Raw genomic sequence first — 20742 nt, 5'->3', positions numbered from 1 at the left:
TTCCATGTCATTTGAAATGGCAAGTTTACTATAATTTATTTCTCGACCAAAAAACAACGGCACCAACTATAAAGCTGGGTTTCGCAACGATGTCTTCTTGACTCTCAAGATATGTTTCCCCTTTTTGTCTTGTTAAATTCTTTCCTCCAGAAACTTCCATGTCCGCTAGCTTAACTCTCCACTGGCACAACACAAACCTCAGTTTGAATTCCTTCTGCTATGAACTTTCCAGAAGCAAACCCGCGTGAAGGAGCGTTGAAGACTCAAAATCAGACGAAATGTGATTCATACACGTGTCACTGTGATAGTTGGAAACACTCGTTTCCATGCCCTTCGCATTGTCTGTCTCATCCGAAGGCGCATGAATTAAACCATTAACCGCTGGCACTACCATCAGTGAACTGTCACTTCCATTCGTGTCCGAGTGTAGTAATGGCTCAAATACGTCATGGTCAACAAGACCTTTTACAGTATTTTTCTGTGGGCCTGTTGCCTCGTGTTCATTCACAATCATGCCAGTTTCCTCGTCCAGATTTGGAAGCAGTATACCCGTTTTGTCAACACCTCCGACAGGTTCAGGGAGATTGGGCACTTCCGTAAGTTTACCACAAGTTGGCTCTTGACTGGGCACCAGGTCTTCCTTTTTCACGTTCGCACACGGATCAATAGGACTGAGCACTAAGTTCTCTTTCTTTTCCTTCTCAAACGGCCGAGCTAGACTCGGTTCCAGTTCGACCTTCTCTGCGTTTTCACTTTCTTGAGTGGCAGCCAGATCAAATTTCTTGGCGCCTTTGTTTTTGAATTTTCGACGAGGTCCTTTGCCAGGTGAGAGACACTTTTTCAGCAGGTTTTTGTTTCCCTTCTTTTTCTTGATTCGCTTTCTTTTGACATCCAAGAACTTTGGTTTTTCCACAGGAGCAGCGCTTTCGTTCTTCTCGAGGAATACGTATTGCAAATCCAAAAATGGCTATAAAAGGTCAAAACATAGAAAAGGTATTACGTCATTTGAGATACAAGGGTATAAAGGTAGGTAAATGGGTAAAGCCGACCCTAAGCCACAGGTCACCCACCCCACCCGTGATTCCGTCGGAATCTGTAGCGTGAAACAACTAGCAGTAAGCCTTGCCCCACGTAACCTGCGTGGCAGGCGCTAGAAAGAGGAACGCAGAAGGGGAATCTCCCTCGCTCCCCTCGCAAGTCGCGCGCGCACCCGCCCGATTCCCCTTCTCATTTGCCCTTTCTACCAGGGGAATGTCAAATGTGACGTCACCCGCTCAACTTACTGAAGAGACGCGAGTTCGGCCCCAAACATGTGACATGAAATTTGGCTCACTCAAAAATCACCATGAGGCCTGGATAGAGGCTGACTATCAGTACTACTAACTCCCCCTGGGATGATCGCCGGGGAATGGTGCTAGGGTTACACAGTCACACACTCCCCCCCTCCCCACCCTCTCCGCCCACTTCTCCTACCATTGTTTGGTTTTCTCAAAAGTTATTTCCTTTTACAATCCTGATTGGAAAGAAGCAGTGTTCGACACAGTACCCTCTCTTTGAAACAACACGTCCACCAAGTCCTGAACTCGAGCCACCGATCTTTCGATAATACGTGCTTACCTCTAACTCTACAGTAACGGGGAAGGGGGAGTTAAGGTTAAGGAATCTGTTATTTACCTTGGAATAAAGACCGTATATCCGGCATACTTCCTTCATGGTCAGGTGACCATCCAGAATTTCATCAGAACGGATTATTTCGGTCTGTGAAAAAGAAATGTATATATTTGATGATTTGACAAACTCACGCTTAAAATTAGAGAGAACCATAGAATATTAACTACTGGAAATTAAAAGTTAGAGAGCATTGACCCATTCTTGTCAAAGAAAGGAACTCATTCAGTATTGCTCCCAGCTACTGCCCCGCTATTTAAAGGGACACTGTCACGGCAATTTTGCTATATTTTCGTCAAAATGGCTCAAATATTTGACAAAAAACATTTTTTCTAACATGAAATTGCTGTTAGAGCACCGAGAAGGAAATATCAAGGAATTTATCCGGGGAAGAACAAACTATAAGCAGTTTTTGACGACTTCTCTACAATACACAGGAGGAACTTGAAAAAAATGGCAAATTTTTTCAAGTTGCAATCTATTTCCATCCTAGCCATCCACAGCAAAAGATAATTAACACTAGTTTCTGTGCATTATTAGGGTTATTGTTAACAAAACAGAACCATTATTTTGACGATTCCATCGATTCAAATATGTTTTTTGGCTATTCAAAGTGACACAAAAAATCGGTGACACTGCCCCTTTAAAGGGAGTATGTTGTGTGATACATGATAAGTAATTAGCTATTTCCACTGAATCTACCAGTGCGACAAGGCCTGGTGAGTGATGGTTGCCAATCAAAGAGTTACCATGGAAACCCTCCGTTTGAACGTCGCCCCGGCAACCTTACAAACACTTCCTCGAACTCATTTATTGGTGATAAGTCTACGTAAATCAGAGAAAACAGCATGCTGGCTCTTACAATGTGTGTTTCTGGAATGGCGAACTTCACAATCAGGAATTTCTTTAGTACTCTTACAGTTACCGCAGAGGAGCAACGGAGATAACGCGTCGGGAAGATCTGAGAAAGAATCAAATGCCATGATGAAAATAAAACATAGATTGGAAACTTAAGTAAATATACTACACACACATTCATCAGACACAAAACAGGTTTCCGCAACTTTTTCGTTCTCACGGTTTTTCATTCGCTTTCCCATAACTATATGAAAACAAGGATTCAGCAATTTTAAACTTGTTAAATAGACTGGAAACTGCACTCACTCCAATTGTCTAAACCAAACGTTTTATCAGCGTGTAGAGAAGAAGGCTGACTCGCTGTCAGTAAGATTTGCCGCCTGAAGGGATTTATTAACTAAAAATTCACCGAGCCTCGAAGTGGCGGGGTAAATATCTACCACTTTTCACTGACACAGAAGTGAATAATTGTTTCAGTAGATATAAATCCAGTGGATAAGGTTCCAGTGCCAATTAGGAACTTTATTTCTGACTGAAATTAGCGAGGAAAAAACACTCGCTAGCCAAAACGATGGCTGGAGGTGAATACTATGTAAAGTTGGAGTAGCCAGAGGACGCGAGGAACACTATCCGCTGATTTGGTATACTATACTAAAGTGGTTTATTAAACCGCCGACCGGTTAATTTTAGTCAGTTGGGAGAGCACCGGACTACCGTGTGGGGGGTCGAGGGTTCAACACTCAGGTTCTTTAAATAACTGAGGAGAAAGTGTTGCCTTTATCATGACATCTGCAAAAGGTTAGATTTTCCAGTCTTCTCGGATAAGGACGACCGTAGGTCCAGTCTCACAACACTTGTTCCTAATAATCTGTGGGACGTTAAAGAACCCACACACTGTTCGAAAAGAGTAGGGGATGTAGTCCCCGGTGTGATGGTGAATCTCTCTGTCCGGATGTAATCTCTCTGTCCGGCTGATTTCATCTCTCTTTCACATTCATGCGTGGGTTGGGTGGGTGGGTGGGTGGGTGAGATTAAAACATGGACTGATAGCGGCTGCCAGTGGCGCTTTTACATGCTCAAGTCCGATCTCACAGAAGAAATTGTAAACCGCCATGAGACGTGATATGTGCGGTATATAAATACATCACCATTACCATCATTGTTAGGAAAAAACAACTATAAAAACAAAACTGAAAATGTTGTTACCTCCTTTTCCATTTGGTTCCTCGTTTTTCTGTAGAATTAAAATGATGCGTTAAAAACAAAGAATTTCGCGACCGAATATACCTTGCCGAAGCTAGTTCTGAATAAGACAGAAAGCCACTTTATCTTTGATACATATCTAAAACTCTTACCTAAAATATTCCAGGGTGATGCATACTGGGTCTTCAAATGGCAGAGATTCTTTCTCCTTGTCCGTATTCTGAGCACTGGTGTCATCGCCTTGTTTTTCTTCATCAACTTCATGGAGAAGAAAATTAAAAAGATAATGAAAAGTTGTCTGATTTCTAGCCTGTATAGTATTGAACAATTGGACAGTTGAAGTATTCAAGAAGAAGTGCGCCGCTGAACAAATTACCTGCGGTGGAAAGGTAACTCTTTTTTAAGCCGTGATTTAGCCTCCCTAACAGATCCTCTTTTGGCTCGCCTTGGGGAGGAAGGATTGCGTGACGAGCCAAATAAGCGTCTGCGAAGGAGGCTATCGTGATTTAGAACAAACAGCAATCGATACCACTCTTTGCTTTTCATTGACATCGCGAATAGGTGGTTTGTTCGGGAGTATCACGGAATGGTGAACAATATAAGAAAAAAATTAAATTCCCGAATTTGAAAAAAGAAAACATTTGAAGCAAATTTCAAGCTCCTGTAAGACTGTCATAAAATCGTCACGCACGCGCTAACGTGACTGGATGCGATGGCCAGGAGAATATAGAAACACGGATTATTTTTGATCATGTCAAAACGGAACTCTTCGCCGCGTTTACGTAGATTTAAACAGTGAGAAGACTAAGAGCGATTTTGGGAAAATTTTTGACAAAAAGAATAGCTAAATAAAGTTTAAACACCTCGCGAGTCACCCGGCAGAAATAAAATATTTCCTCCGACTATCTATGGCACAGAGAAAAAGAAATAAAATAAAAACGAAAACTGCAAACCTGGTTCAGATTTATCCTTTTGAGTCGTTTCAAATTCTTTGCGTCGATTTACTTCTTCTGAAAAAAAAATAAAGCAAACTGTGACTTAAGGTGGGGGTTCACCTGAAAGCCGTTTTCACGCCGCTTAAAATCGGTCAAATGAAAATATCTTGTTTGCATTTCAAGCAATACAAAAACCCTCCATTCATAACACAAATCAATGATTTGGGGTGTTTTATGAATTTTTGGGTGATTTTTAGGTATATTTGGAAGGAAATAATTTTTCTTGAAGGATTGGTAAAATTAAAAGAAATAAGAAATGTTAAAGATTTAGTGAAGTTTTAAAATTAGAATTTGTAGTTAATAATTAATAGACGGATACCAAGTTAGTCCACTAGCAACCTGGGGGGCTCTTGCGTGGTTATCGACTGTCTGTTAGTGTTCCAAAAATCATTTTCTTTCTTCTATCCATTCTTAAAACTCTTCAAATTTCACTCAAATTCAGGTAGAGCCCCACCTTAAGGACGGTGCCTACTAATACCGAAGTATTTTTGTGCGGTTTATGACTATGCGGGAAAAGTAGATCTTAGCACGGGCTATTGAAATCAAAAAAGAAAATTGGGGGTAACCACGCATTTTTCGGAGATAATTAAACATTAATATCTCTATAAAACGCCAAAATATAAAGCAATGTATGGGAGTTTTTCCTAAATTGAAGCTTAATTATCTCTGAAAAATGCATGGTTACCCCCAAATTCTTTTTTGAGATACCAAAAGCATTTGGTAAGTTCTGCTTTCTCCGTGTAGTTTTAAACCGCGCAAAAATATTCCTGTATTAGTAAGCACCACCCATAGGAAACCCGAGTATCTCGCGATGCGCAGAACGTATGCGCAGTAACAAAAGTAGGCAGGCTATCCACCGTTAAAGACAGCAAAATACAGACGTGTTTCATCATTTTTTTATGCGGTAGATTGTTTTGAGGAAGTAAGTGAGCTACTAACAATTAGTCCTGTGTTCAAGGTCCTTCCCATAGAACCCCGATATCAACATGATTATTCTCGTCACTGTTCGCATATCTCATATATATTAGTTAGGAGAAATTTTTTAAACATCAAGACACTTCACTTCATTAAGTGATCGTTTCCTTTACTCTCATGACTTGTATCTTTGATTAAGTAGCTATATCATAAGGAGAAATAATATGTTGGTCAATATTGGGGCTTAAATGGTTTTGATAACTGCGCATGTCTATTCTGATACACTCTATCGAAAAAACGTTGTTAGGTAAAAGGTATAAACATTAACGATAAGACCCAACAGTTCTCTGGGAAGCATTTGACCTACGAACGTATTTGTATTTGCATTCTTCTTGCTGGAAATAAAATCTCGTGCGCTTTTTAGGAATTAAAATTTGCATATTTATTTATTTGCTATTTTTCAATACAACCTGTCCCTCATAATTGAGAATTATTGGTTGGAGGATGAGCGAACGTCGATACTAGTATTTAAGTAAGTCAAACAGGTTTATGGTACACTTTAACTGTTTAAAGTTTCCCAGAGTAGAAGAATCGGTAAAATTGAAGTGAGGTAGATTGTTCCATTGAGTGATATTGTTCTTGGGTAGAAAGAGAGATGGTTGGAGCCAGAGATTGTTGATATTGGAATGAAATTATCACGGTGAGTCAGCCGGCCTTGTTCTGCGCTTTGTTGGTTTAAGGGAGTTCCTGGGTTCAACTGCAATAGGCCTTATCACGGTTTTCGACGCCATTTTGACGAGTAGGCAAACACGTCTGAAATAGCAGTGTTTGTATGGAAATCCGATGTCAAATAATTTTCAAAAAACAGCGCTTCTGAGAAATTCATGAATTGGAAACTTTTGGCAATAGGAAAACGATTTTAAGAAAAAAATTGGAGGGATGTAGCTGGGCCAGAAAGCGTCCAGTCGAGTTTTGAACTTTCCATGCATTTGTCTGTATGGCGAACCAGCCGTGAACTGCTACTAAAAATAGTTCGCGGGAAAAAATACAGGGAAATGTATGGAAAGTTCAAAACACGACTGGGCACTTTCTGGCACAGCTACATCCCTCCAATTTTTTTCTTAAAATCCTTTCCCCAGTTCCAAAAGTTTCCAATTCATGATTTTTTCAGAAGCGATGTTTTATGAAAATTATTTGAGATCGGATTCCCATATAAACACTGTTATTTCAGACGTGTTTGCCTACTCGTCAAAATGGCGTCGAAAACCGTGATAACGCCTATTTGCCCATGATGGTGGATTTTACCTCACGGAAAAAGGACAACAAACACGAAACAAACGCATGCTATAAATTAGATCACTCCACAATTACATTAGTTCGACTCGTTTACGATTTACACTTTGCATGGGACAAAGTTTCTTCAATCGAGTGTATACTGTCTCCCTTTCTTACACAACAAGAAAACGCAAAATAACAATCTTACCGTGATATATACCAGGTACAATCTTGTACACGATATCTTGCAATGTTCTGTCCGGTCTGTAATTAAAATATGATGACAAAAAGATTACAATGTTTCAGCCAATAAATTTTTAGTAAATACCCTGGATTTCTTAGTGTAAAAGGTCGCTGGCGACTTTGAAATTTTGGAAATCACTCTCCCGTTTTGTGCGAAGATTTTCTAAAAATATGTTAAGTAATTTTAGAACTTCTGAATAGCCCTATGTTTTAACTGGTAAACTGTAAGTTCATTTCCCTGAAGGGCCACCCTTTTTTAATAAAGTTACCTTTAATTAACGTATCCAAAAATCCGGATCAAATTGTTGAACAAAAGTCTTTCTTTTAAAAATGGCTCAGGTTATTTTGAATGAATGCCGTTAGCGGCGTTTACAAGAATCACAATTTGTGTTACGTTAACCTCATACCTCCTTTGACGATAGAACATGAGTTGTTTCTGCACTCAGAAGATGTAGGACGTAATTGGTAATTGTGTTATTCCCTACGCGTGACTTACCGAATATGTAACAGTGGTTTGGTTTTATGGACTTCAACATCACAAACAGGGCAGTGGAACGATGTTTGAAGATATTTCACGATACAGCTGCGACAGACTGCCAAAATAAAAAAATATATACAGTTGTGTTGGCTTGTTGAGTTTCCTCCCCATTAATGCCATTTACAAGAGCAAAAACAGCTCCCGTTTTAGACAAAAAATGCAACGTAACTAAGAGACAAAATACAGTAAAAACCCGCATGCAAGAACCTACATTTTTTGAAGTCTGGCAAAATAGGTTCTTGTATTTTTGGGTAGTTATTGGCATTTTAGGGTTAGTAGGTTCTTAATTAGGTTCTTCATTTCTATGAAGGAGATATAGTTGTTGATTACCAGAAAAATAAATAAACTTGGGTTTGGTCCTTATATGTAAATATACAGTACTTGTTCACAACTACACTTTATATAAACCCGTTTTTCTTGAATAAATACCTTTATTTGTAATTACAGTTTGGTATTTTGATGTAATACAAATTTGCAATCTCAAAGTTAAATTCCTTGGTTTAATGTTTATCATAATTCAACTGTTACTCACATATAAGAACCTGCTTGATCTTGCTTGGCTAAACAGGTTCTTATATTTTTGGGTATTAAAATGGCAAATTTCTGTCAGCAGGTTGTTAAACCACTAGGTTCTTACACGCGTGTTTTTACTGTAGTTGTATAAATGGCTCTTGGCATCGTACCATTCGTTAGTTTAAGAGTTTTAAACACATAAACAGGGTCTGGAGTTGGAATGGAAGTTATGGAGCCCTGTGACAGGAGTTTTGACAAAGCTTCCAGATCATTTCGCGGTAAATTATTCGCTGATACGTACACGAATGAAGGCACTCGACAATCGTTGTTGCGTCCACCAAATATCCACCGCATAAAACGCACAGAAGGTGAGGATTCAGATCCTGAAGATGCATGATTCGTAGAGACATTTTGAGTTTTATCTGTGATGCAAGCTGCTGATGGAGCTGATGAGAAATCAAAACAGAGGCGTAAGTAGTGTGAATGATTTTAAAAATCTATTTGTGGAATAAAATACAGATAGGGTATGGCTGAAACAGCATGACTGAGTGTCCGTTTAAGGCTGGCGTTCGCTTGGAAGACCGGAAATGTCCGTCGGATTATGTCCGATTACCGTGGTGTGCGTTATGCATCAGCCTTCTTTAACAGTGCCCATTCCCCCCACCCCCTCCCCCCCCTCCCTCCCAAGCTGACCACCGGACAAAGTTTTGGCAACAAACCAACTAAATGCCCCACGGCAGGGACAAGCGAGCTACTCAAAACGCCCCGCGGTACAGTTCAGACAAAACGTTGATTTTTTTCGTTTCTGAGCTTACGGTCATTAATTAGAGTCATTAAGGTATATGCACCGGAAGATCTTTTAGTTTTCTTTTCTCCTTCAAAAAATGAGTGTGAAATGTTTAGCTACAGACCGTAAATTCTGTGCCGATCTACCCTCTCACTTTTGTCCTCCCCAGACGTAACAAATTTATCGTCTTTGCCGAGGGACGTATCATTGAAAGAAGTGACAGCGTTATAAGGCGAAAATCACGAAGCCGTCAAATACCCCGGGGGTTGACCAATGCCCTACCCCCGGGACGGACAATGTGGAAAAATGCCCCCCCCCCCCCTGAATATCCGGGGGGGTGGCCAATGCTGGGATTGACTGCACAAGCGGATCCTCGCCGGAATGTACTAATCTTTCTTTCTAATATAGGATTGTCAAAGATCCTATTCTCTTTTTCAAAGTCGCTTATCGTGCAGTTCAACAATCGTTTCGTGTTGGGCGTTACTTCGGCGAGCATTCTTTTCTGACAGTCCACTTGAAATTTACGTTGTTCGGTTAATTTTGAAGTCTTGTTTGTTTCGTATATCTTGTCTGACAAAAAATTCATTTACGCTACAGACGTCTTTAATTCATCCCCGGTGGAACGTTACAGAGACAAAAAAGAGTAAGAAAATGAATAAATAAATTGGCGAAAAGCAAGGTAGCAACCGGCTTGGAACAGTAAACTTGCCTCCTATTGTCTGCAACAGTCAAGAAAAACCAAACATGTCTGAACACAGTTGGGGAAGCGAGATGGCCCCCCCCAAAATATTACTGTACAACAGTATCCTGGGGAAACGGGTTTCTGTTCACAAGAAGCGAGCGTTTTTAACAACAGCTGACATTTTTCCAGGTATAGTGTGTGAGTTAGGACATTGGAAATACGAATTAGTGTTTCATACCAAAACTAGGCACGAATATTTTGTCAGTAGGTCTAAGCAGTTAGACATATAATTGGCATTTTGATTCGGTACAATGAAATAAAACGTTGAACGTTGAAAGCTGCAAATGCAAATGAAACTTCAAATGATGTTACTGGTTGGACAGAAATTTAGAAATTAAAGTGTAAATGAAAACATGTATTTGCTAGTCAAAGATCGCCGAAAGCCAGTTTCAGATATAAGAAAACGTAGAAATGTTAAATAGTAAATTTTTTCTTAGTTAGTTAGTGGTACAGTGCATGCATCTGACAGAGGTTTCTGCCATGGTTTTATCTGTTATCGATTGAAGATCGATTGTTTTGCGAGTCTTTAAAAACACCAGCCAGGCAAGACTCGAAGACTGAATACGTCAATACGAATCAAGTTGTCGATTCTTGTCTGTGGGACAAATTCATAAAACTTCTTTTCAAAGAACAATAAACGATAAACGACTTTGTTTCGCTATCAAGTAATTGGATATTGGAAACGACGATGCTTTAAATTCAGTTCAATGGCTGAAATTAACATTCGATTTTAAAAGGCTTGAACAAATGGAGCGAGTAATATGAGAATTTACATCAATGAGGCGGACATCCAAACCAAGAGATGGAAATATATTACTGGACTCATTTTAATCTATCCGCTAGATACAAATGCAGTTTTTCGATTCCCGAAGGTGTTGAAGACCTAACATTTAAACGATGAAACGGAATACATGCAATTATCATAACTTGTCGCTAGAATTTAAGTCATGCCAAAGCGAAAAGCCTTGAGAAATGATCTTCATTCTAGTATTGAATTGTTAAGTTTCCAATGCCATTGAGAAGGAAAGCAACTGTGTCGTCCTTTACGACGCGGACATTTTCAATAGGATTTGATAATTACTGGGAATCTGTAATGCACACTGTGTTTTGCTCATTTTATCATGCAGCAGATGAAACGACCGGGCAATCATTTGTAACACAGCGAATAACAAAACTAGAGAATAACTAGATTGAATAATTCTAGGCTTGATTAACCTTCAGAGGGCACCTCGCAGTCGCTTTACCTTCGTTTCAGCAGCCACTAAACATTTTGCCTTCGTAAATCCCTTGGATTCTATTGTATAAACTTTTGGTGGTGTGAAACCTCGACCGGCACAAAGACGCCAACGATGTTTGAACCAGACGGACATCAGAGAAGGGAATATATTTACACACGCAAGACCAATGTACAAATGCATGCATGTCGTTCCCTATGCATGTCTAGCCGGCTATGCATGTGGCAAGCGCTCGATTGCCGGTATCAAAATGGCATTTTATGTATCATTCTAAATCATTGTGCTGTAGTTCTCCGTTTGCATTGCATGGAGTGTTGACTAAATAAATGTACACCGCCAATGTGCCGTATATATTTAAATAATTGCTCGATCTTTTTCAGGGCCATATGAGTCACGCATGTGGTTAAAACACTGAGGCTTTCTTGGGGAGAAAGATCCGATTTTGAGGTAGCTATCACCACTCGGTTTTCCTGAATTAATCAAGTTTGTGGTTCTGAGACATTAAGCCAAGAATGATTGTATCTAAAGCCGATCCGGTCGCGATTCGGGAAACAGTGTTGATTTTTGCACGATCTTGTGTCCGAGACGGGCTTAGTATGGCATTCATCATGCATCCTTGTTGAATCAGTGGAACGTTTACAATTCTGCTCAGAATTTTTCTTTTAATTACTGATGTCTAGAAGGTCATCATTTAAATCGCCTACACAACAACAAATTTTGACCTTACTGAAGACAATAGTTTCGTGGTTGTTAAACACCACAACACTTCGCGTGGTCACTGTTTGCAAGGGAAAACAGATACCGTGAACCGCGCGTGTTTCCTGACTCATCTCAGAACCCTCCTTCTGTTCTTTCTGTTCTATTTCTTTTCTCTTCAAGATTATCTGGAGAATTATGGCAATCGAAAATTGTTTATAAAGCCAATCCCCTGAGCAATCAATTTGTAGACCTAAGGGTAGAGAACTAGAGCAACTAAACGAATCGTGGCTGGATTCAGTCTGCGTGAGAACGCTATCCGAGTAAAAGGTGACTGAACCCGCGACAAAATTTGGAAACTTTTTTCTCTCCGGTCAGTCGATTAAATCAAATAAAATTTGCTACAAAGGAGAACGATAAGATTTGGTAGACATTTACAATATGACTTTAAAGATTTTGGGCTTGTTATATCAGTGCTGATGCTAATAAAACTCACGAGTAATGTACTGATGTTGAGAAAATAAGACGGCGACATTTCTTTTTCCGTTGGTAGAATGGAAAATGTTTTTAGGAATGTACTCATGCTTCCATGTACTTTTCTACGTAGATACGAAAGCCATTTAAATGCTTGTGGTGTTTTTGTTTGGCTTTTCTGCGAGTATTAACTTATTTGGTGGATCAAACCAATCTTTTACATTACAATATGTACATGCACTGATGAAACCCAACTAAACCACCCTTGTCGAGCTCAATGGCACATGTTTTGAAATCAAAACATGAAACGGGAATTTCACAATTGCATTTCAGCAGCGCACGGATTCCCATTTGAAAATGAAATCGTAAAGCATGGTTGTGCCAATAACTCCGATATCAAACCATCTCAAAACGCGTTGACAAATAAGCTTTGTCGGTCAGCAGTAACTGAGAATTATCGGGCAGCCGTGAAGCTTCAGTTCACTATGGCAAAATTTCGCTTTACACACACGAACTTATGGTGAGCCTGAACGAGGTATTGAAATGTTTTTTATCAAGATGTAACAAAACAAAGTCTGAGAGTTTGAAATTAAGCAGACAGTGGCTAAACCTATGAAAGTTGAAACGAGTCACAAATCCAACGGGTACCATTGAACCCACGCACTACAAATGAAATCAACGACGAAGCGATGCAACTTCGAAGACAACTTCGAACGCAAATGAACGGTCATCCGGTAACGTTTTTACACAGACGGCAAGAAAATACATTTTTCTAACATAAGTGAAGATCTTAGCGGAAAAGAACGCAAACAAGATACGAATTTTACCTTTTTCCTTGGCGGTCAGTTCTTGTCGATTGTTGTTTTCAATCTTATAAAGGACACAGAGCGTAGCATTGTATTGATTACAAAGGTCACGTGATGTGTCCGTCAACTCGAAAACAAAAGATGCCGCTCGGCGTGTATTGATTTGCTTGAATCATTTACATCTGCTTGCAAGCCAGAGAAGATTGTGGCTCATATATAAGGGGTCGACTAAAACAGAAGCCAGTTGAAGGGAAAGGCTCGGTAGAACGTAACTGTAGCCTCGAATTTCAGAACCCAAGACAACTCCACTTAATGCAGCATATTCATAACCGCGTTTTAAAATGGTCTGATGAAGAAATCTTTCAGCCTTGGGTCTAGCAGTGATTCAGTTCGCAATTGGCGTCAATTGCCTCAGAACTCCGGATTTAGGCGTAAAGAAAATCTGCAGTTTTCTTCGGAAAAATGTCAGATCAAAATTTCGTAACATAACAGAACTAATTCCTCTCGTTTTCGGAGAGGCAAATGCGGATGGAATGAATGGCCAGCTAGCAATTCCGTAAAGCCGACAACAGCTTGTAAATTCCGGCGGTTCCTAAAATTTTCTGCAACTCGCTGGAGTTTTCAGTTAAATCATCCGAGCAGGTCTATCTGTTTTAGGTGACACAAATATGTCTTTAAAAGGCCATAAAACGATCTGGTAACACAGAAGACAACATTTTCATTATTTTGTTTAATGTTTACCTTGTATGCCCCATCTTTCAGGATGTTAGATCACGAAACTTTGCCCGTAGATTCAAGGGTTTCCATCATTCTCCTATCCAAACGTGAATTTGAAATCAAAACGTTCGGAAAGCTAGCCCGAGCTCTGATTTGCCTAAATTCAGCTGTAAATTACTTTTCGTAAGCAGAAGTTTCAACGTTAAAAAATGATAGCGTTCTTCTTCTTCGAGACATCAGTTAGATTTTGTTATAAAAGAAAACAAAATCGGAAAACTAGAAAATATATGATACATTGCCGGGGGAATCGTTGTCACGCTAGTCAATGATAACTTATTCCCGCATTACTATGCAGTAAGCGTGATGCTAAATCGAGCTACAACTCGTGATATTGAAGCAGTGGTACACAGTATTGTTCAAAGCAGATTATTGTCATTTTTGCAATTCAACTTGAAGTCAGCCGATATAACCGGCGTGAATGAATCTTCGTGGGGCGAAACTCTGTGGTCGCAGCCGAGTTAGCAACGTCAGGAAAATACTGAAATATGAAGCCTACTTTAGGAACGGTCAAAAATTACAGACTCTTAACTGCAACAGACGTTACCATTTGTCCTTCTTCACTGAGCAGTTTAAACTTACCTGACTAGAATCAGCCCTCGTTCGTGTGCTACCCGGCCGAGTCGCTCTTGATTTTCATTTATTTTATTTTATTTATTATCATTATTATTATTTATTTAAATTCGTGTATGAGCCAAAAAGAAAAAATATCATCATTTGAATGAAAGCTCTTCAGTTTCATTTTCATAACAATTGCATGGTCAGTTTGTTTTCCAACATGATTTCACACGAAATTTAGGGTTGTCGTGGCTATACGATCTTGGTCACTTCCAATACGTGTTAAAGGTTCAAATGTAGCTTTCTCGCCGTCTAAATTAAATACAAATTTTCCAAAACGTTCCCCGGCCAAACATTTGTCTGGCACTACCTCAATTTTTGTAAGCTAAGTGGTGAGCATCTTGCTGTGATTTCTAACCAGGTCCTCAGCACCGCATGAAGGCACGCGACATGTTTTCACAAATCTTGTTTAATTTCCTAACAGTAAAAGCAAGAGCTGAACTTGAAAAGGGGATGCTGTAGGCAGGCTAGCAACCTGCACCGAGCACAATGCCATCTGTGCCATCACGAGACGATTGCAAATCTGACGTTGCATGACAAAGTGAGAAAATTTGTGTCTGGAAATTGTTTACACCACTGTCAGGCTTATGCAGCCAGGTTGACTGAACAGTACGGCTTTTATTCTACGTTCATTGCAAAATGGAAACTTTAAATGATACTGTGGCAAGCTATCTTTATGGGAGTACAGTGTATCTTAGTTCTAAAACCTCAACAGAATGAAACACGAACGCGAAACACGAAACGCGGCCATGATTCTACAAATAAGAATATCCATGATCGGTGCGGTACAATACCCGTAAGAACTCGATCGTACAGGTAGGAGAGGAGTTTGGACGGGCTTGATGTTGAAGAAAATCACTACCAGAGGGAACAAACAAAATTGGTTTGTTGAATGTAAGACTGACTCCCTTATACTTTCGCGACAAGTATCGGCATTTGCGTGCCGCATCACAAGATGTCGGATCGGACGCGTTGTTCATGTTGCTTGTAGCGCGTCTGTCGACTTTCGATGTTTTAAAAGTAGATAGTTTGAGTCTCCGTCCGTCTCCGTCTCCCAGGGCCCTCTTGCTCGAAAACCATTAACGCTAATTCACGATTAAAAATTAACCGAGGTTTTCAGATTTCTCGTTAAAAAAGTTTCTAAAAGCTAATTCAGTTTAAGGTAATGATAAAGAAAAGTCTACGCCAAAGCTCTTTCGGAAAAATTTTATTGATAAGTAATTAAACTTGAATCAACGTTTTCGTTAACCCAGGATTAGCTTAATCGGGCTTTGAACAACTGGGCCCTGTTGCTCAAAGCCCGATTAAGTTAATCCTGGGTTAACGTCAACTGTTATTCGAGTTTAATTACTAATCAATGAAGACTCTTCAACTGAAAAGATTTTTTTTCCTCAGCTCTGACTAAGACTTTTCTGTACCTCAAGCTTAAAATTAGCTTTTAGAAACATTTAATAAGCGAGATGAAAGCCTCGCTTAATTTTTAATCGGCGATTAATGTATAGGAAATTTTTAGTGGCGAACCCTTAGAAGCATGTAACCAAACGCTGTCCGGGGGTACTTCGGTCTCGGGCAGGGTTGCCGGCGTCCGCCCATCCCGATTCCTCGCGAAGCGCGAGAAAAAACCTCCGGTACTCACGAATGGGAGAACTCTATTTAATAGGGAAATTCCGTCAAAATAGTTTATACCTAGCTTGTTGGCTTTTGAGTTCATCAATTCCTTTATAGGCGCTCCTAATTTAGTCTATCGACGTTAGAACGTCATTGCCGGCGTCAATTCCGCGGTTGCATCCATTGTACATTCTTGTTCACAGTGCATACATCAGTTTTACTACCTAATTTTACCTGTGTATTTTTCCTTTAATTCTTAGATTGGAAAAAGCATTGTATATTTTGATCTAAAAGTGGTTTCATTAAAGCTTATCTATTATTACTACATGTATTATAAATAAACTATATGCGATAAAATTGTACAGTATACCAGAAACTGTTTCTACGCCGAAACTAAGACTTCCTTCACCACAAAATGAATTTTACAATCTTAACGACAAAAAAACGTTATCTTTTTGAAACTGGTTAGTTAGTTACCCACGAGCAAACATTTACTTTTGACTATAGGGGGTTAGTTTTTAAGGAAACTGTGGGGTTGCGTACATGCGTCAGTGGGGAGTACATTGGCCACCGTAAAGAGATTCGAGTGCTGACGTTTCTAGCGTTAGCCCGAGCGAATCCACTTTTACTGTCTGTATTAAGGACCCCATGCAGAAGACGAACGAGAAAAAAATATGAAAATATTAACTTTCCAAAACAGGCTTCGGATGAACAACATTCGCTTTTCATTCGAACTTGTTTTAGAACTTGAAACATTGCTTTGTTACGTTTTCGCGTTCACTTGTGAAGCGAAATTTTCCCCAAGTCCTTTCCATACGTATACCGAACGCGTGGGCGAAAAACATGGCTGGAACAATTAATATAAAAACATGGGATGCTACAATTAAAAACGAAAAAGAAAATAAAACTCCAAGCTTGGTCGAGCCACGTGGAGACCAATATAGAAACAAAACAAAACAGCGGCATGGCTTTGTTCCTTCTCGCGGTAAACAATATTCTTAAGTGTTTTATTTTATTCAGCAAACACCAACCATGCCTGTTGAACAGGTTAAAATAAGAAAATTTGTTAATTGAAAATGCAGCTTATAAATGAGCTCAATAAGTTAGTTTAGGTTAATGCATTCGCCACAACAATTATACAGTTTTACAAGATCGAAGCAACTCCACTCGGTCAGGTACAGCTGCTCTCGGCAGAACAACAATTTTCAACCTGTTATGCATTAAACCGTGATAATTGAACACTTCCTGCGATAATTTAAAGATAAACAGGACAAGCTAGACAGCTGGCTAGAGCTAGAAATTAGTGGGCGCAAAATCGGTTCGGTTTAAATCACCTGGTAATGAATTCTTATTTTGAGCAGTGGTATTCGGAAAACAGCCGAACTGCATTTGCCATGCTACGCCGCAGGAGCCGACACTAAACTCCTAGTTCAGTGTCAAGCACGATCAAGAAGACACCAAAACTCACTTGAGTGTGATCTACAATACGGTTGGCACGCATTTTCCTCTCTAGAACGGGTCACCGTATTGAACCAAAAGCCGGATACTCGACTGAGTTTTAGATATTGATCGATGTCTGTCACTAAACTCTGAGTTTCAATTCGTTCGGTGGACATTTATTGGTTTATAGCTCGGCTCACAAAGATTTGGTGAATGCTCATCCCGTAAAGACTTGACACAACTTGTGACGGTTAAAATGAGATTGCAGGCGGAAAAAATATTGTCACCGCCGCGGACGATCAACCGTGAAACCAGTTGATGTAGCAGTCAACCACTCGGATGACTTCATTACAAACGAATGCGGTAGTTATATACATATATTGCAACATGGCTAAAACTTGGGCGTTCTATGGAATTTCTTCCTCATTTCCTGATGTACAAAGTGGTCCAAATATGGTCAGGAACGTAAGGATTGATCCTAACATATATTTATATTTTACATAGCTTGTTCAAATCTAGCATGCTAATGTAGTCACGCAGTAATTCAAATTCTCTTGTCAGACAAACTATACTAGTCATCTACAGATTTCTAATTACGTCACGTTGTCGCACACCTTTTCAGTCGACGACTATTTCGGTGCGCCGTCCAACCAGTCGGGCAACAGGGAGATTTTACTGTGCTAAAGAATGATAATATAGCTGTTCGTTTTAAGACTGATTTCCGTTTTAGTCAGTCAACAAGAGTCCCTTACCTCAATCATGATGAAAATTCACGGCTTGAGCGGTTAACAGACCGGTGCAGGAACATGAATAAAAAACCGCCGAAAGCAATCGTTATAAGTTCAGTTCGGCCAAACAGTTTAAATTCAGTAGCCGTTGCTACATTAGCCGATAACATATATAAACCTTAAACTGCCAATCTTGAAGAAACCACTTCCAGTTTGAAGCGGAATTGAAAGCCCTCGCAGATCGAAAGTATCGCTGTCCTCGATCACTTATGATAGACTTCCCTTTCTGTTGTTTGGGAGAAGTTTAATAACACTTTGACTGACGGACTATCGGAAGCAGTCACCTAGAAAAATGATGTTTTGGCAGTCAAATTCCTCCAATATCTGTGAGGACGTTCATGCAATTTGCGATTTACGAACCAAGTATATACCAAGCTGTGGCGGAGAATTCAATCTTTCCATTTCTTTTTTTCCGCGCTGTACACGAAAGCTTACCGCAGTGTTGAACGTCTCAGTTACGAACATGAGTCTTGTTGAAGAAATCTTGGATTTTTCAATGGATACGCTTTAAGAAGATTTCAGTGAAGATGATGTTGACGAAAGCTGAATATTTGCGTTTATACGGTCATGCAGTTGACGACGACTCAAGCCTGCTCTGCCACCGGCCAGAGTTTCAGTATACACTGTGTTCAGTTGTGGGCAACTTCTGAACTTCGATCGCCGGGAACCGGTTAACACTAAGAACCCATTTCAATGTTCCTTTGAGTTGTTTTATCAAACCCACTTTGAACTAAATTTAATTGGCTTCCATATTAATTTATTATATTCAAGCCACCAACAATTTTAAATCACTCGGGACTAAAACTGAAAAACTCATCAGCAATCCGTAGTTAAGGCCGGGGCTTGAAACTCATCTCAATCAGTACAAATTTATAGACAGTTGCAGTAAGATGTCAGGATTAAACATTGCACATTGACACTACAATAACAAAATAAAACGAAGACAGTAACTTGTGATCTCTGTGAAGATTAAAATCAAAGCGAGATTCAGAGTTGATAACTGTAGTCGGCTAAATGTTGGCCAAAACGTCATACCCCGGCATAGTACAGCCGTGAGCCAACATTTAATATGGTTACACGTTTTCTTAAACAAGGAGACCTAATCGAAATCATTGAAGCACTGAAACGCTTTCTGAGAAGACCAAATTAAAGTCAATCTAACGTCGCTTATCAGTGAAGGCAAGCAGTATATAAAATGACGACAGTTCCTCCGCAAGCCACAAGTCGAGCGGGTACCATTCGACAAATGGAATTGCGAAATCCAACTACTATAAAGCGATACAACTTCGACGGTAACTTTGAACATTTTAAAGCCAGTATGTGGTAACGTTTTTATAGAAACAGAGAGGCAATATATTTTACTAACGTTCTTGTAAATGATAACGGAAAGCAAAGCCAGAAAGATGAGAATTTTACCTTTTTCCGTCGTGGTATATTCAGCGCCGATTGTTGTTTTCAATCTTGAGGGCCACAGAGCGCAGCGTTGAATTGCATATTGATTACAAAGACCACGTGACCACTTGTGTCAGTCAACTTGTGAAACAAAAGAAACCGCTTAGCGCAATTAATTTCTACACATTCCAACCGGGCCCACTAAAAATGGCTTAGGGAGCATTCTTTGTAGTCGGGATGATTTTGGCTCTTCTTATTATACGGTTCAGGAATGAACAGAGTATTATTTCCAAAAAGAACGCAACCCGACCTATTCCCTGCATTTCAGCCGTCTCGAAAGAATGTAATTCCTCCAGTTTCACCGCTCATTCTACCATCAGGGGCAGTTCATTCCGAAAACGGAACAGCTTTCAAAAGAACATAGATAGCGTCTAATCCGTCTAAAATAATAGTTATGTTTAGTGAACAATAACTCTACTCGAACACAGACTCTAGCATACATGTAAATTATCTTTGGATGCGCGTGGTTAGGATGCAAATGGTTGCAACTTGAAAAAATTGGCCAATTGTTCTCTTCCTGCGTATTTTGGAAAAATCACTAACAAGAAGCTTGAAACTTGTTATAGTTTAGTCTTTCTCAGCAAAATCTCTTGATATTTTATTCCCGCTGCTCTAAGAGCAATTTCGTATTAGAGAAAAGGTTCAAGCAGTTTTGACCAAAATACAACCAATTCTCCGTGACTCAACTTATTCAAGTATTAAAAATGTTTTCGCTGGTTGCCCTTGACTCGTGAAGTGTATTTTTGACTTGTCACGGCAACGGGAGAGTGCGTCACTGAAACCTATGACCTGCATATTGGTTAAACTGTCAGATTAAAAGTATAAATGAATACATTTAGTCAGTTGTGCGAATTCAATTTAGCGCAACTTTTAATGTTTTCTAGTTTACGGATGACCTGAAAACTTTGCCGGCATTTGAACAGACTTGTAGTATAAATCGTTTAATTACGGAACTCGACCCTGACTCGGATTATAAGCTTGCAAAGAGGGTCCCCAATAGGGTTCTTCAATCCCGCCATCCCGGAAAAAATTTCCCCCCGATCCCGTAATCCCGACCGCTGTTTTAGCCCAATCCCGATCCCTGTCAGGTCATAATTTTTTTCAAGCACGTTAC

General features: G+C 39.7%; 1 protein-coding gene across 2 annotated transcripts; it reads right to left on the bottom strand.

Moving 5' to 3' along the window:
• LOC146459510 (uncharacterized) lies at window positions 1-19688 on the bottom strand. 2 transcript variants are annotated; one of them, XM_085089434.1, is made up of 10 exons: window positions 19593-19688; window positions 8510-8654; window positions 7654-7750; window positions 7123-7178; window positions 4683-4739; window positions 3882-3987; window positions 3733-3760; window positions 2531-2629; window positions 1675-1758; window positions 1-967 (listed from the first exon to the last, which is right to left on the bottom strand). In XM_085089434.1, the coding sequence occupies exons 2-10, from the start codon at window positions 8616-8618 to the stop codon at window positions 218-220; spliced, it is 1386 nt and encodes a 461-aa protein (XP_084945560.1). In that variant the 5' UTR covers window positions 8619-8654; window positions 19593-19688; the 3' UTR covers window positions 1-217. The 2 variants fall into 2 exon arrangements, with proteins under 2 accessions (XP_084945560.1, XP_084945559.1); XM_085089433.1 differs by lacking the exon at window positions 19593-19688 and adding an exon at window positions 12970-13049.
• Window positions 19689-20742: the final 1054 nt, after the last annotated feature.

This window comes from Pavona decussata, unplaced genomic scaffold (genome assembly GCF_977016875.1).
Source record: "Pavona decussata unplaced genomic scaffold, jaPavDecu1.1 SCAFFOLD_219, whole genome shotgun sequence".
Lineage (NCBI taxonomy): Eukaryota > Metazoa > Cnidaria > Anthozoa > Scleractinia > Agariciidae > Pavona > Pavona decussata.
This window is presented reverse-complemented; position numbering and strand designations above follow the sequence as displayed.

Coding starts and splice junctions, on each gene's coding strand:
- LOC146459510 (XM_085089434.1), bottom strand. CDS start 8,618: ATGTCTCTACGAATCATGCATCTTCAGGATCTGAATCCTCACCTTCTG. Junction 7,751..8,509: donor TGTCGAGTGCCTTCATTCGT/GTACGTATCAGC, acceptor TTATTTTGGCAG/TCTGTCGCAGCTGTATCGTG. Junction 2,630..3,732: donor GGAACCAAATGGAAAAGGAG/GTAACAACATTT, acceptor ATTCTTTCTCAG/ATCTTCCCGACGCGTTATCT.